Below are 15,642 nucleotides of genomic sequence, written 5' to 3'. Positions count from 1 at the left end.
TGTACAGTATATAGGAAAGCGTATGATTTTATTTATATATATATATATATATATATATATATATATATATATATATATATATATATATATATATACACACACATTTTTTTTGTTAAAATTTCCAATTAGATTTAGTCTTTTAGTTATCACTTCAGTTTCTTTTAAATTGTCTTTTTTAAGATTTTTTATTTTAACATATTTCTTGTTAATTCTTTTTTTTAAGGTTTAGTTTTAGTACTTCAAGTTAAACTAGAAACAAGATGTGAAATGTTTCCTTGGCAAGAATATTATTTGTCCTGTTAAACCTACAAAATTGAAACTATGAATATTCAGCCTCTTCCTCATGAGAAACCACTTTTATGAAGTTGCAATTCTGTAATAATCTGTACAGAATAATTACATTTTTTAACACTTTTATTTGTTTAAGGTTTAGTACTAAAAGACAAACTAGACCGATATGCAAAAAAAATCCTTAGAAAATAGCTGAAATAAATGTTTATTTATTTATTCATTTAACATTTATTTAAAGTGCTGTTTTTATGGTTTTAGTGAGCAGGTCATACAAATGCATACTTAAAATATTTTTTTTGTCATGTGGCTCTGTTGCAGTAATAGAGTTGTTGATAGGTCAAAGTATTTACACACTTTTTTAAAGAACGTTATTGTTACTTTGAAACTACCTAAAACTATGTGTACGATGTCATTTTCAGGGTTGACAGTTTGATATAAAGATGTAAGCTTACAGTTGCAAGCAGTGCTTATGTTTGCATTAGATGGTAATGTAATGTCCTTCTTGGACTCTAAATATCAAGTGTGTCGCTGTGATGTCCTGTTTTTCATCCTGCTCCGCTTTAGCTTGTTAGCTCATTTCCTGACTGATAACCAGAACGATTAGCACTGTCTAATCTTGTTATTCTGTCCTCAGCAGACCACAGACACTCGGACCAGAGTCTTCCCAAAATGCCACAGTGAACACAAACACATGCATTTCAGCTCAGAACATCAAGTTCACTTCCAGACAAACCGGTTCTCATCTCAAGTGAAGTCAATATGTTTTTATGCATTCTGCAGGTCTGTTTAAATAGCTTAGTTTCTGATAATAGCAGTGAAGACCATGCTTCAGGTTCACTGAGAGGTCAGTACTGCAGAGGAGCCGGAAGGATTCACTTTGGAAATGCTGTCAAAATCATTTACAACATTATGCAAAAAGTTTTTAGAATTAGTCAGAAACCATGAAATCGCTATGAAAGCTGTTTTCAAAATGAAGCCCCTTTATTGAATTTCTGCATTTTAAAAACAGCAAACAAATGAAATCAGGTTGATTTAAAACATTAAATGCATAATAAATTCCAATGCACATACAGTACAGACCAAATGTTTGGACACACCTTCTCATTCAAAGAGTTTTCTTTATTTTCATGACTATGATAATTGTAGAGTCACACTGAATGCATCGAGGGTTATTTGACCAAGAAGGAGAGTGATGGGGTGCTGCGCCAGATGACCTGGCCTCCACAGTCACTGGACCTGAACCCAATCCAGATGGTTTAGGGGTGAGCTGGACCACAGACAGAAGGCAAAAGGGCCAACAAGTGCTAAGCATCTCTCGGGGAACTCCTTCAAGACTGTTGGAAGACCATTTCAGGTGACTACCTCTTGAAGCTCATCAAGAGAAAGCCAAGAGTGTGCAAAGCAGTAATCAAAGCAAAAGGTGGCTACTCTGAAGAACCTACAATATGACATACATTTACACATGATACACATTTTTGTTATGTATATAATTCCATATATAATTCCACATGTGTTAATTCATAGTTTTAATGCCTTCAGTGTGACTCTACAATTTTCATAGTCATGGAAATAAAGAAAACTCTTTGAATGAAAAGGTGTGTCCAAACTTTTGGTCTGTACTGTATATTAGTGGAAAATTATATTAGTTTGAAACCCTGACAGTAAATTAAACACTTATTCAAATTACGACAATCTGACACTCAAAGTATGACAAAATAGCTGCTTATTTAGCTCCGCTTTGAGTCGGCTAAACATTTGAACATCTGGACAATAAAGTCAAACCCTTATTTCAGTTAGAACGTTTACAGAAACAGTGTAAAAACACAACAGCCTGATCAGCAGTGTGCGACTCGTCTCTTTGGTTTCACTGTATCTTTAGATTCTTCTTACAGTTCAAGTAAATCAGTCTTTTAACTTCAGCTCACTGCTCAAATAGTGCCTCGAGAGCCGTCTGTTTCTACATTTATGTCTTCACATCCTGCTTATGATCTATGGCTTTCTGTCCAAGTTAGGACAATATGTCAAATACTCGCATCAGACATTGAATGGCAATGAAGAGCCATGTGTAGAATATGAAAACAATACAAAACATGTGTCCCTGGTGAACACCTAGAGGTCATGGGGTCGTTCAAGGTCCTCATGTAAACAGAAGGCAATATTGAATGAGTTTTGCATTATGATCAGGTCAGGACTGGTCAGAATGCTTTGTCATCACGTGTCCTTCTCTTTAATGGCAGGGGTCAAAGGGGTATTTGGTGACCCCGCCGTGCAGCTCCACTTCTGACTCCGCCCAGGCGATGATGTCACCGGTCATGTGACCTCCACATGATGCCAGGCTGTAGATGTCGTGCGGCGTGAGAACGTGAGACCACATCTGAACGTCTGAGATCTCACCAACGAACGCCTGCGTGGCATCGAAGCGCCCCCCCAGTGTGTCCTGGAGATTGGGTAATTTTAGATCAGCAGCTCAAAACAGAGTTCAGGGTGTTAGTTTGTACTTAGTTTGTAAGGCAACCACTTCAACATCTTGTGACTTTATACATAAAGTCAACTCTGAAAACAACTTTAATGACATTCCTTGTGAAAAAGAAGTATCCTTTAGCATAGTTGTAAAAAATAAAGGATTCATTATGGAAATAATACACTTAAGCGTAAACTGCATGTAATGTTTTCCGAAGATTGCAAGTTATTTACAATTATATATCATAGTTTACATTTATATTCAATGCAATTAGCTGAACTTTAGAGTGTTTGACCCACTTAAGTACATATTTATACACGTGATTTAACAATGACTTCTGTTGTCTTTGAAATATGGTTAAAGTGTTACTGCGGAATGCACCGCTGAAAGCATTTATGATACACTAAAATATAGTTTAATGGCATTTCTTACCCTTTACGGTCAAACTTGTATGTCATGTATTTAATTGTTTTTTTAATGAAAACATAATTTGACATTATAACAAAGAGCACATTTTTAGAAGTGTACTCAGGTGTGTTAAAAAAGAGCCATGAACGTGTCTCTCTTTAAGTGCACTTAAGTGGCATTTCATTAATAAATGTATCCCTGGAGCACAAAAGCAGTCTTAAGTCTCTGGGGTATATTTGTAGCAATAACCAACAATACATTGTGTGGGTCAAAATTATTGATTTATCTTTTATGCCAAAAATCATTAGGATATTAAGTAAAAATCATGTTCCATGAAGATATTTTGTTAATTTCCTACCGTTAATATATCAGATTTAATTAAATTTTTGATTAGTAATATACATTGCTAAGAACTTCATTTGGACAACTTTAAAGATGATTTCAATATTTCTATTTTATTATTTTTTTTTTTTGCTCCCTCAGATTCAAGATTTTCAAATAGTTGTATTTCAGACAAATATTGTTCTGTCCTAACAAACCATACATAAATGGAAAGCTTCTTTATTTAGTTTTCAGGTGAATCTCAGTTTTGAAAAATTGACCCTTATGAGTGGTTTTGTGGTCCAGGGTCACATATCATCTACAGTTAAGATTTTATACTATAAGTTATCTTTCGATGCAATTAAGTGCACTTCTTTTTCACAAGGGTTTAAATATCTCTCATTGCTTTTGACGCTGTGTTAGGGGTTGTGTATGGTTGCCAGTTGTTCATGTTTTTTGATTAATGGCACAGGTAAAATCTGAGCAGGATCTGAGTTTGTTGACTGTATGCTGCATCTGTATGTCACCTGTTCCTGTCCCAGTATGAAGACTCCTCCAGGTTTGATGGGATGCCAGGGCGAGAGGTTTTCCCCTGAGCCTCTCTTCACTCCGTCCTGATAGGCCTCCCACAGTCCGTCCCGCGCCGACCACGTCACACACACGTGGTGCCATTTACCATCACTCACCGAGAGCGCCAAAGACACTGCCTGTCCACACACACACACACACACATCAGATCAGATCAGATCTGCTCTGTCGTCTCTCTTATTTCACCATCTGTCCTTCATTTGTCGGTCAAAAGAAATCCTTAAGGAATGTGAACTCGTGGGCTCATTTATGGAATGTTTATGATTTAATCCTCTTAAGATCCAAACTGGATCAAATAGAATCCTCTAGAATTCAAATAAGTCCCTGCTGGATGAATTGAAACTGAATCCTTCTGGATTTTCAAATTTGTGAAAATTGATACCTAGACATTTATTAAATGTTAAACATTGTTTAACGAAGACGTCTTACTAGACCGTTAAAGGGAATCAGGTTTTTCTTTTAAAACACAAAATATTTTTAATTATATTTATAATAATATTTCGATCATCATCCTAGTCTTATTGGAAACCGTTGTACATCCCAAAGTCTGGGATCAGAAATTATTAATTTATTTATTTTAATTAGCATGGGGGTATTAAATTGTTCAAACGTGACAGTAATGACATTTATAATGTTACAAATCGTTTCTATTTTTAAATAGATGCTGTTCTTTTGAACTTTCTATTCATCTGTGATTCCTGAAAAATAAAATGTATTGCAGTTTCCACAAAAATATTGTGCAGCACAACTGTTTTCATCATTGATAAAAATCAGAAATGCTTCTTGAGCAGCAAATCAGCATATTATAATGATTTCTGAAGATCATGTGACACTGAAGACTGGAGTAATGATGCTGAAAATACAGCTGTGCATCACAGAAATAAATTACAGTTCAACAGATATTCACACAGAAAACAGCTGTTTTACATTAGAATAATATTTCACAATTTTACTGTATTTTTGATCAAATAAATGCAGCTTTGCTAGGCACAAGATGCATTAAAATCATTAAAAAATAAATAAATAAATAAATACAAATCTTAACAACCCCACACCTTTTAACTGTAGTTGGATTGCAAAAAGAAAATTCTCAGTAAGGCCCTGTAAAATATTTTGGTAACACTTTAGAATAGTAGTGGAGAAGACGTGCTCAACTCCCAAGTCGTTTATTAGGTGCGAGTAATAAAGTTAACCAGAGATAAACACTTTAGACACTTTAGAATAGGTCACACTTATTAGTTGCTTATTAGCATGCATATTACTAGAATATTAGCCATGTATTAGTGCTAATTAAGAACATATTAATGCCTTATTCTACATCCCTAATCTTACCCAATACCTAAACCTAACAACTATCTTTCTAACTATTATTCAGCAGCAAATGAAGAATTTGTTGAGAGAAATGTTGTAGTTAATAGTTAACAAGTGTTACCTATTCTAAAGTGTTACCAATATTTATTTTATCTCTTTCACTCACTGTGTCATCGACCAGCAGCTCCATGGGGTTGTTTCCCCACTCGATGAGTACCAGCTCGTTGGCCTGTCCGGGCACAGAGTAAGAGAAGGGAGTCCCGAGCCCCGGGTCGACGCCAGCCTTCATCCACAGACACAATGTGAAGGAGAAGATCTCGTGCAGCAGCGTGCTCTTCAAACGGCCGTACATGTAGTTGGTCCTCATGGGGAAGCCCATCTGGAAAGCTTCCATGGGTCTGCTGATCCTTCTAGAACCTGTGGAGATGATGATCAGCAGAACCGTGTGATTTATCAGCTGCAGAAACGTCAACTATGTTAAGAACTAGTTTGACTAGCTTCAGCTATTCTAGAAGTAATCAGTTTTACTTTTCAGACTAGACCAATCTATCGATTTTCCAAGTTTAAAAAGTCATGACCAGTCTTAAAGAAAAAAATTATATGGTTGATTTTTTCAGACAGTTCTGCTCTAAACCAGACTTGACGAAGGAGATGCATATTTGTCAGGATATATGGAAGAACGTTTTTAACTGAGAATTGAGTGTTTACTCTTATCGTTTTGCATTACTGACACACTGTTTTCCTATTAATAATGTAAAGCTGCTTTGACACAGTCTGTATTTTTAAAAGCGCTGAATAAATAAAGGTGACCTAACTTGACCAGGATCTATCTAGAGCATCTAAGGTCTGAATCTGGGATCTTTCTAGAGCATCTAAGGTCTGAATCTGGGATCTGTCTAGAGCATCTAAGGTCTGAATCTGGGATCTATCTAGATCATCTAAGGTCTGAATCTGGGATCTGTCTAGAGCATCTAAGGTCTGAATCTGGGATCTGTCTAGAGCATCTAAGGTCTGAATCTGGGATCTATCTAGAGCATCTAAGGTCTGAATCTGGGATCTATCTAGATCATCTAAGGTCTGAATCTGGGATCTGTCTAGAGCATCTAAGGTCTGAATCTGGGATCTGTCTAGAGCATCTAAGGTCTGAATCTGGGATCTATCTAGATCATCTACGGTCTGAATCTGGGATCTATCTAGATCATCTACGGTCTGAATCTGGGATCTGTCTAGAGCATCTAAGGTCTGAATCTGGGATCTGTCTAGAGCATCTAAGGTCTGAATCTGGGATCTATCTAGATCATCTAAGGTCTGAATCTGGGATCTGTCTAGAGCATCTAAGGTCTGAATCTGGGATCTGTCTAGATCATCTAAGGTCTGAATCTGGGATCTGTCTAGAGCATCTAAGGTCTGAATCTGGGATCTGTTTAGAGCATCTAAGGTCTGAATCTGGGATCTGTCTAGATCATCTAAGGTCTGAATCTGGGATCTGTCTAGAGCATCTAAGGTCTGAATCTGGGATCTGTCTAGAGCATCTAAGGTCTGAATCTGGGATCTGTCTAGAGCATCTAAGGTCTGAATCTGGGATCTGTCTAGAGCATCTAAGGTCTGAATCTGGGATCTGTCTAGAGCATCTAAGGTTTGAATCTGGGATCTGTCTAGAGCATCTAAGGTCTGAATCTGGGATCGGTCTAGAGCATCTAAGGTCTGAATATGGGATCTGTCTAGAGCATCTAAGGTCTGAATCTGGGATCTGTCTAGAGCATCTAAGGTCTGAATCTGGGATCTGTCTAGAGCATCTAAGGTCTGAATCTGGGATCTGTCTAGAGCATCTAAGGTCTGAATATGGGATCTGTCTAGAGCATCTAAGGTCTGAATCTGGGATCTGTCTAGATCATCTAAGGTCTGAATCTGGGATCTGTCTAGAGCATCTAAGATCTGAATCTGGGATCTATCTAGAGCATCTAAGGTCTGATTCTGGGATCTGTCTAGAGCATCTAAGGTCTGAATCTGGGATCTGTCTAGATCATCTAAGGTCTGAATCTGGGATCTGTCTAGAGCATCTAAGGTCTGAATCTGGGATCTGTCTAGAGCATCTAAGGTCTGAATCTGGGATCTGTCTAGAGCATCTAAGGTCTGAATCTGGGATCTGTCTAGAGCATCTAAGGTCTGAATCTGGGATCTGTCTAGAGCATCTAAGGTCTGAATCTGGGATCTGTCTAGAGCATCTAAGGTCTGAATCTGGGATCTGTCTAGAGCATCTAAGGTCTGAATCTGGGATCTGTCTAGAGCATCTAAGGTCTGAATATGGGATCTGTCTAGAGCATCTAAGGTCTGAATCTGGGATCTGTCTAGAGCATCTAAGGTCTGAATCTGGGATCTGTCTAGAGCATCTAAGGTCTGAATCTGGGATCTGTCTAGAGCATCTAAGGTCTGAATCTGGGATCTGTCTAGAGCATCTAAGGTCTGAATCTGGGATCTGTCTAGAGCATCTAAGGTCTGAATCTGGGATCTGTCTAGAGCATCTAAGGTCTGAATCTGGGACCTGTCTAGAGCATCTAAGGTCTGAATCTAGGATCTATCTAGAGCATCTAAGGTCTGAATCTGGGATCTGTCTAGATCATCTAAGGTCTGAATCTGGGATCTGTCTAGAGCATCTAAGGTCTGAATCTGGGATCTGTCTAGAGCATCTAAGGTCTGAATCTGGGATCTGTCTAGATCATCTAAGGTCTGAATCTGGGATCTGTCTAGAGCATCTAAGGTCTGAATCTGGGATCTATCTAGAGCATCTAAGGTCTGAATCTGGGATCTGTCTAGATCATCTAAGGTCTGAATCTGGGATCTGTCTAGAGCATCTAAGGTCTGAATCTGGGATCTGTCTAGAGCATCTAAGGTCTGAATCTGGGATCTGTCTAGAGCATCTAAGGTCTGAATCTGGGATCGGTCTAGAGCATCTAAGGTCTGAATCTGGGATCGGTCTAGAGCATCTAAGGTCTGAATCTGGGATCTGTCTAGATTATCTAAGGTCTGAATCTGGGATCTGTCTAGAGCATCTAAGATCTGAATCTGGGATCTATCTAGAGCATCTAAGGTCTGAATCTGGGATCTATCTAGAGCATCTAAGGTCTGAATCTGGGATCTGTCTAGATCATCTAAGGTCTGAATCTGGGATCTATCTAGAGCATCTAAGGTCTGAATCTGGGATCTGTCTAGAGCATCTAAGGTCTGAATCTGGGATCTGTCTAGAGCATCTAAGGTCTGAATCTGGCCTGATTGTTCCATCTGAAGTGCAGGGTTCATCTGGTCAGCTGTCTCACCCGTGTCAGCGAGCCTGTGCTGCAGCTGACTGAGGACCGCGTCCAGTTTACTGTGTGCTCCTCCCTGTGCTTCTCCGAGACCCTGCAGGCCATGCTCGGACACCTCGTTGTCCTGGTGGTTGTTGTTGTCATGTGGATCACTGTGGTGACTCTCATCGTGTGAATCACTGTGGTCGTCATGGCTGTCATGCTCTCTGTCATCTGCATGGTGCTGCATCTGTTGCTCCAGAGCGCTTATCTTCCTCTGCAGGAGGTCCTTCAAGGAGCTGGAGTGGCTGCCGGAGGTGTTTCTCATCTGCAAACACAGTCACAGTGCTCTGAGAAAAGGCCTGCACTCTGCTGCACTACTGTATGCTGCTGAACACATATTATAATATTGAATAAACTGACAGCCAGGACCCTAATGAAACACACTCCTACAAAAAATAGAAAAAGTAAAAATATATTTGAATTATTTAATAATAAACAAGTGTTTTCTGAGTCTGTGTGCCAAGGTTGAAGTTGCCTGACTCATCATCTCCTCATTAGACGCGCCTTCTATACGGATTATAATTGTATTGAGATTTTTGTTTGTTTGTATGTTTTTATTATTTCGTTAAGTAGTAATTTAAAGCTTTCTATTAGGGGTGCACCGATCAAGATCGGCCGATCGTTATGCGCATCTCGTCAGTAAAGCCGGTTATCTAATCAGCGGTAAATTCCATCAGGTGCGTGATTTCACATAGAGCAGCTGGTACTACACAGAGCCATTGTTAACGGAGAAGCTGCGCAAATCCACGTTCATCATCAGCGTTTATTTGCGCAACTAGACAGTTAACAACGGCTCTGTGTAGTAACAGCGGCTCTATGTGAAATCTGTGCACCCCTACTTTCTATATATATATTTATCATGTCTGTGAGCATGTATTCGCTGAGTTTCAGCTTATTTTTGTAAGCTCTCCTGTTCAAGACGACACGGCAGAAAGCATGTTTGTTTTCTTTATTTTATATTTTTTTATTTTATATTATGATCGCACTTGCACTTATATGTCCCAAAAAAGCGTGCTTTATCTTGCACTCTCCGCACAAAATATTCGATATAGTGCAGATGTATCTGGGTTTAACGTTAAAACATTGTTACATGCTTGAACTGTTTTATATCTTTAGATTTTATTTTAGACAATTCGTGATGATTTGAGAAGGCTAAACTTATTAAACATAGGCTATGTAAACTCTCTCTCTGTGCTGGCCGCTTTAAAAACAAAACTTATAGGCCTGTTTAATGATCAAAAACTGTACCAAACATACAAAACTGAACTATTTTAATAGCTGAAACAGTAGTATAAGCTGTTTTTGGAGAATTGGGGAAAAAAAGGGCTGAACATCCTCAAGTGAGTTGCGGGGCAAATGGAAAGTTGATGCCGAATGTCCAGCACTCTTCTCTTCTCCACTGCTCCGACTTCTCGTTTGTACCCTATGTGTTTTTACATATGTAAAAACTAAAATAAGTTGTAAAACTTAAAAGTTATTATTATTATTTTTTTATTGTGTTCGGCATGGTGGGCCGCTTGTGATTTCATGATGTACCGCGGGTTGAGATCCACTGGTCTAGAGCTACAGGATTAGCCGGACCACCAAATAGATTGACAAAAGTCATAATAGGAACAAGAAATACTTCCACTACTACTTCGTTTGTGATGGTTGTTTATTTTTTTAATTTTTTTTTTAGATATTAAGACGCAATCTTTTCAGTTTATTGATGACCTGACTTTGTCCTGTGAATGCATTGCTCTCGGAGACAGTTAACAGTTATTTTATCATACGTTACTGCATCACTAACAGTTTCTCTCAGATGAAAACAAATTTCTTCATCCACCCGGATAAGGAGAAGCGCTTTAATTTCACTGTCGCTTCAGTTGGATGACATTTTTATTTTATTTTCTTAAACAGTGCGTGAATGCGTCACATTGTTATGATTGGCCCGTAGTAGACATCTTACGTCACTGAGTTCTGAACTCGTACGTACTCATACCGGTAATTTTCCTTCTGCGTTCACACACTGCAGAATTCCGGCAATTTACTGGTAATGTTACAACTTCTCATACCGGTAAATTGCCAGAACGAATTTACCGGTATTTTTGAAAAGATCCTGTTCACACATGATCTCTTTACGGCAATTTACCGGTAATTTTCCAGAAAAGTCTGTATGTGTGAAAGGGCTTAATGTTTAATGTGACAAAAAAGTGTACCATCGGCTTCATCTCACTGCAGTTGACAGGTTCAAAAATGGTCACGCCTTGGTATTTGTATCTGTTGTTGTTTAATAAAACTAACTTTCTTGAGGTAGTAACAATGAAATGATGTACTTTGGAGGGATTTAGGTTATTTTAGGTTATTAATCTTTGCCCCTCTTGGTTGTTGCGGGTCATTTTACACATAGAACAGTAAAAGTGTAGCTTTTGTAATGAAGCAGCATAAGTAGGAACAATTGAATTTTGTTATTATTTTGGATTTATTTGATTCTTATTTATATCTCATTCAGATCTAATTTTCAAGCACATTTCTCACTTTTACCTTCATTTCTATAAGCATATATGCAAACTTTAGGAACTTCAAAATCGACACTTCTATGAGTTGAAATGTAGAGCCAATATAAGAATATGTAATTTATTTGAAAAAATAAATAAATATATATATATATGATTTTATTCAAAACTTGTTTTAAAACTTGTTTTCCTTTTTTAAGGTCTTTCCCATTAATTTCCTATGGTCAAGAAGTTTAAAAAAAAAAAAAAAAAAGTGAAGTGACATTCAGCCAAGTATGGTGACCCATACTCAGAATTCGTGCTCTGCATTTAACCCATCCGAAATGCACACACACAGAGCAGTGAACACACACACACACACTGTGAGCACACACCCGGAGCAGTGGGCAGCCATTTATGCTGCGGCGCCCGGGGAGCAGTTGGGGGTTCGATGCCTTGCTCAAGGGCACCTAAGTCGTGGTATTGAAGGTGGAGAGAGAACTGTACATGCACTCCCCCCACCCACAATTCCTGCCAGCCCAGGACTCGAACTCACAACCTTTCGATTGGGAGTCCAACTCTCTAACCATTAGGCCACGACTTCCCCTAATTTCCCCTAGTTTATGACCTTGAAGTCCAGAATGAAGTATTTTTTTCCCTGTTTGTTTAGATCGTATATCAATAATCCAACGTTTATTTCACTTGACTATCACCACTCCTCCCTAAACCACTGAGTGCCCAATCATTTAATCATCCCTTGTATTATTAATAATTGATATATATTAATTATATTAATTAAAGTTATTAAAGTTAACAAAAATATATATAAACTCAAATAAATTGTAAATAATAATAATAATAAAGCAGGTCTGTCAGTCGATTAAAATTGTTTAATTAATTACCTGATGTTTCAATTAATTAATCTAATTAATCACAAGTTAAATTTGGCTGTGAAAATACCCACAAAAAAGATATTTTAAAGCCTTTATTGTGTTAAATGAGAAGAAGAAAAAATCAAGTAGACATAAATTGTAGCTTTAGAACGAAATATTTGATTTGATTTAACATAACATTTATCACACATAGGCCTAAACCTTTAGGCTGCAACGGCCCGATATAATCTATGTATTGCGTAGTACTCAGCTTAAGTTTTCATTGGCTGCGTGCTTTCATGTTGTCATATCTTGTATGAACACAAGGTTTATGAGTATTCTCATTAGTTGCATGTTTGTGTCTTGTTTTGTTCATGCACATGACTTGTGTAAAGATCTCATCTTTGCACTGCTGTTCCACTCCTGACCTGCAGGGGACGCCCAAATGCATCCCGGTTATGCTCCCTCCGCTCCGCCAGATGACACTATTGTACCTAATCTTTTCTCAGTGCTCTCCTCATTAGCCCAGATTCCCTTCACCTGTGTTTTTCCCTTTATAAGTGTGTTTGTTCCCTGCTATTGTGTTCAGTCTTGAGTCTACTGTACGTTCTCCAGTCTCCAGCTCTCAAGTCTGTGCCGTATTTTACCTTTTTGACCGTTTTGTCTAGTTGTATTTCCCTGTTTTGTGGAAGCTCAGCTATTCTAATTTATTTGTACTTTGTAACCTTGCTTTCTCAAGTAAAGATTATTTTTATTTAGGGAGTTGTACACTGCATCGTATTTGTATGTAATGTATGATCTGGGGGCGGAGCCAGAGCGCTAACTGCGTTAATACGTTATGATCCCCAGAGGTGTAAAGCAGTGATGGGAAATTAAGGCTTTCTGAACCGTTTGAGGCTTCCATGAAATCTTACAGAAAAACGGTTCATTACTCGAATTTTTTAACACAGTGCACATTAGGGACATCTGCTGGTCAGTTACACATTATATTTTGCATGGCAACTAGCTTTTTCTGCAGCAGTTTATTTCTGTGACTAAAGAAGTGATATCGCCAACTACAGGGCACTGAATGTACTATATCTTATGAGTTTTACTGTTACTCACCCAAACTTGTCAACAAGGCTACTTTACTTAACCAGCACATCCAGTGCAAAAAGGCCCTGACTTTTTAATTTAACTTAACATTATTTTATCTATCTGTTACACTGTATGTATATATATATATATATATATATATATATATAATCCTAATGTTTCTTTAGTTCTTTGTGAGTTGTTGAATGTAATGGCTGTCAGTTAGCCCTTTATTCTGTTCTTCTTTCCCTTTTGTTTTTGGCTTATTGTTTGTTCTGGTTTTTCTGTGTAATACCAGCACATAGATCCTTGCCTCTGCTTGTTTTCTCCAGCTTATTCTATTACAGTTTTTGAATGGCATTTGTCTATTGCATCTCTTATAATGAATGAGAGAAGAGAGCACTCAATTTGAGTGCACCAGACGGATATTAGCAGACTGACTATAGATTAAAAGAACTGGAACATAAAAAGAGGAAAATATCAGAGGAACAAAACATTAAAAAGAAGGGTTATGATCAGGCAAGAGATAGGACCCACGAAAATATCAGAGCAGCGCTGGAGAGAACTCAAGGAGCGTCAAAGGCTCGAACCGTATGCTGGGGTTGAGTTGTTTCTTTTTGAAAGATGATTATCATTTTTTTGTGTGTTCCACACAACTTATCCGTGTTGGCTTTTGTTTGAATATGCTTGTGAGTGATCTTCGCTTATTTCTTCGATCGTCATTGCCAGAGGGCGAGGTCCTGTTGAGATAGGGGTGTGTTTGTTATGGGGCTTTCAAATATCAACATCGTTTGGCAAAAATCGCTTACTGCACCTTTTAAATCCTGTTAAACTCAGATGCTCTAAGACTTTTACGCAAGTATGGTTTTCAGGTACTCTTGACACATCTGTAATAAACACATTATTTTTTCATAACTATTTAATTACATTAACTTGTTAAACTGGCAGCCCTATTATAAACGTGTACCTGCAGGTTGTCCAGCCGCTGCTTGAGGCTCTGCAGCATCTTGTTCATCTGCTCCGGTGTGGATGAGGGTGAAGGAATCTCCCCCATCACGTGCTTCTCGCTCAGAGCACCTTCCCCAGCGTGATGCCCTCCGACCCCGTCTCCATAGTGTCCCAGCTCCAGCCCGAGGTGTCCGTTGTCGGGTGCTGAGGGGTAGGTGTGGTGGGTGTGATGGGCCAGGTGTGCGGATGTGGGGCTCAAGCCTTTGCACAGGTTCAGTTTGGCGGAGAGCTCTCGGATGGTCTCCCTCTGGTCCAGGATGGTTTCCTTCTGCTGCACCAAACTCTCCCGCAGGTGTAGGATCATTGCTTTGGCCTCCTCGGACATTCCCCACCAGCCGCTGCTGCTCCCGCCAGGACCGCCCTGGTGTCCGGATTCGGGGCCGCTGGGGCCGCCTGCTGTGGGGAAACACCCGGGATCAGCATCCGCAGGAATAGGGCTGCAGATGAAGCGAGGATGAGGGGTGTAGTCTGAACCCGGCATTCCTGTCCCAGCACATACGGAAAGACAGATGGCACAGAAGAAGGAGAAAAGCTGCTCGCTCTTTCTTGAGCTTGCTGGAAGCATTTCTGGGGGATGAATGCAGCCAAACTCATCAAATAGTCGAATATTTGATATTTAAAGCTTCTAGATCTGTATCTTCAGCTGAACTAGCGCAGGCCTGCTTTTTTACACTTGTATCTGTCCTCGTCTTCAATTGCTGCTTCCTGTGTCTTTCTCAGCCTCCTTCTCTCCAAGATCATCAGCCGTTCAGAGACCACGTGTATTTACATGTAATCTGTCTGATGATCCTGCTCTTGCCTCTTCAGAACCTGGAGAAAGAAAGAAAGAAAAGTCTTGTCATGATACATTTTCAGAAGACTGGAACATCTTTTAATTTAAACTATGATTTTAAATGATTAAATTGCTCTTTTGACTCACTTAATGTGGACTTAATTATAACTTTTTATGTTATTTTGTATTTTAACTGTATTAATAGTCTTTTTAAAGTAAAGGAGGAAAGGAAAGGTTAAAGTTACTGCTGAATGCACTGACAAGCATTTATGATCAACTAAAACCCTGGACCACAAAACCAGTCATAAGAGTATATTTTTTAAACTTTATATAATAATAATTAATATATTGGATAAATCATCTTTCCATTGATGTATGGTTTGTTAGGAAGACAATATTTGTCAGAGTTTGGGGCTAATCACCTGCCTTTTGGGGTTGTGAATGTGTGTTTGGATGGTTTAACAGCTCACTGTGTCTGCCTGTTTGATTTGAGTCCCTGCCCTCCTTGTTTCTCCGTTGTTAACCTTAATTGTTCGCCACCTGTTCTCAATGTTCTTCTAATTTTTTCCCTTTATAATTCCCCGTTCGTGGCCATACTGTTGTAACTCTTACCAATAGCTTGAGCTGGTCCGTGTACTCACCTTGTCTTGTCTTCAGGCTCCAGTGTCTTTTGCTGTTTTGCTCTGCCTCTTGTTCTCACGAATGCAATAAAAATCTA

General features: G+C 38.7%; 1 protein-coding gene across 1 annotated transcript; it reads right to left on the bottom strand.

Annotated features, from left to right (window-relative positions):
- Nucleotides 1-2,150: 2,150 nt before the first annotated feature.
- Nucleotides 2,151-14,876, bottom strand: LOC132158994 (neuronal pentraxin-1-like). Its single transcript, XM_059568639.1, has 5 exons — nucleotides 14,112-14,876; nucleotides 8,695-8,989; nucleotides 5,547-5,797; nucleotides 4,009-4,188; nucleotides 2,151-2,728 (listed from the first exon to the last, which is right to left on the bottom strand). The coding sequence occupies exons 1-5, from the start codon at nucleotides 14,715-14,717 to the stop codon at nucleotides 2,519-2,521; spliced, it is 1,542 nt and encodes a 513-aa protein (XP_059424622.1). The 5' UTR covers nucleotides 14,718-14,876; the 3' UTR covers nucleotides 2,151-2,518.
- Nucleotides 14,877-15,642: the final 766 nt, after the last annotated feature.

Source organism: Carassius carassius, chromosome 15 (genome assembly GCF_963082965.1).
Source record: "Carassius carassius chromosome 15, fCarCar2.1, whole genome shotgun sequence".
Lineage (NCBI taxonomy): Eukaryota > Metazoa > Chordata > Actinopteri > Cypriniformes > Cyprinidae > Carassius > Carassius carassius.
Note: the sequence above shows the minus strand (reverse complement) of the source record. Positions and strands in the feature narration are given on the sequence as shown.

Bases quoted from the DNA above. Each gene is read 5' to 3' on its own strand.
- LOC132158994 (XM_059568639.1), bottom strand. From the start codon at position 14,717: ATGCTTCCAGCAAGCTCAAGAAAGAGCGAGCAGCTTTTCTCCTTCTTC. The intron at 5,798-8,694 runs GTGAGACAGCTG...TCATCTCCACAG, and splicing joins GCACAGGCTCGCTGACACGG to GTTCTAGAAGGATCAGCAGA. The intron at 4,189-5,546 runs GTGAGTGAAAGA...GTGTGTGGACAG, and splicing joins AGCTGCTGGTCGATGACACA to GCAGTGTCTTTGGCGCTCTC.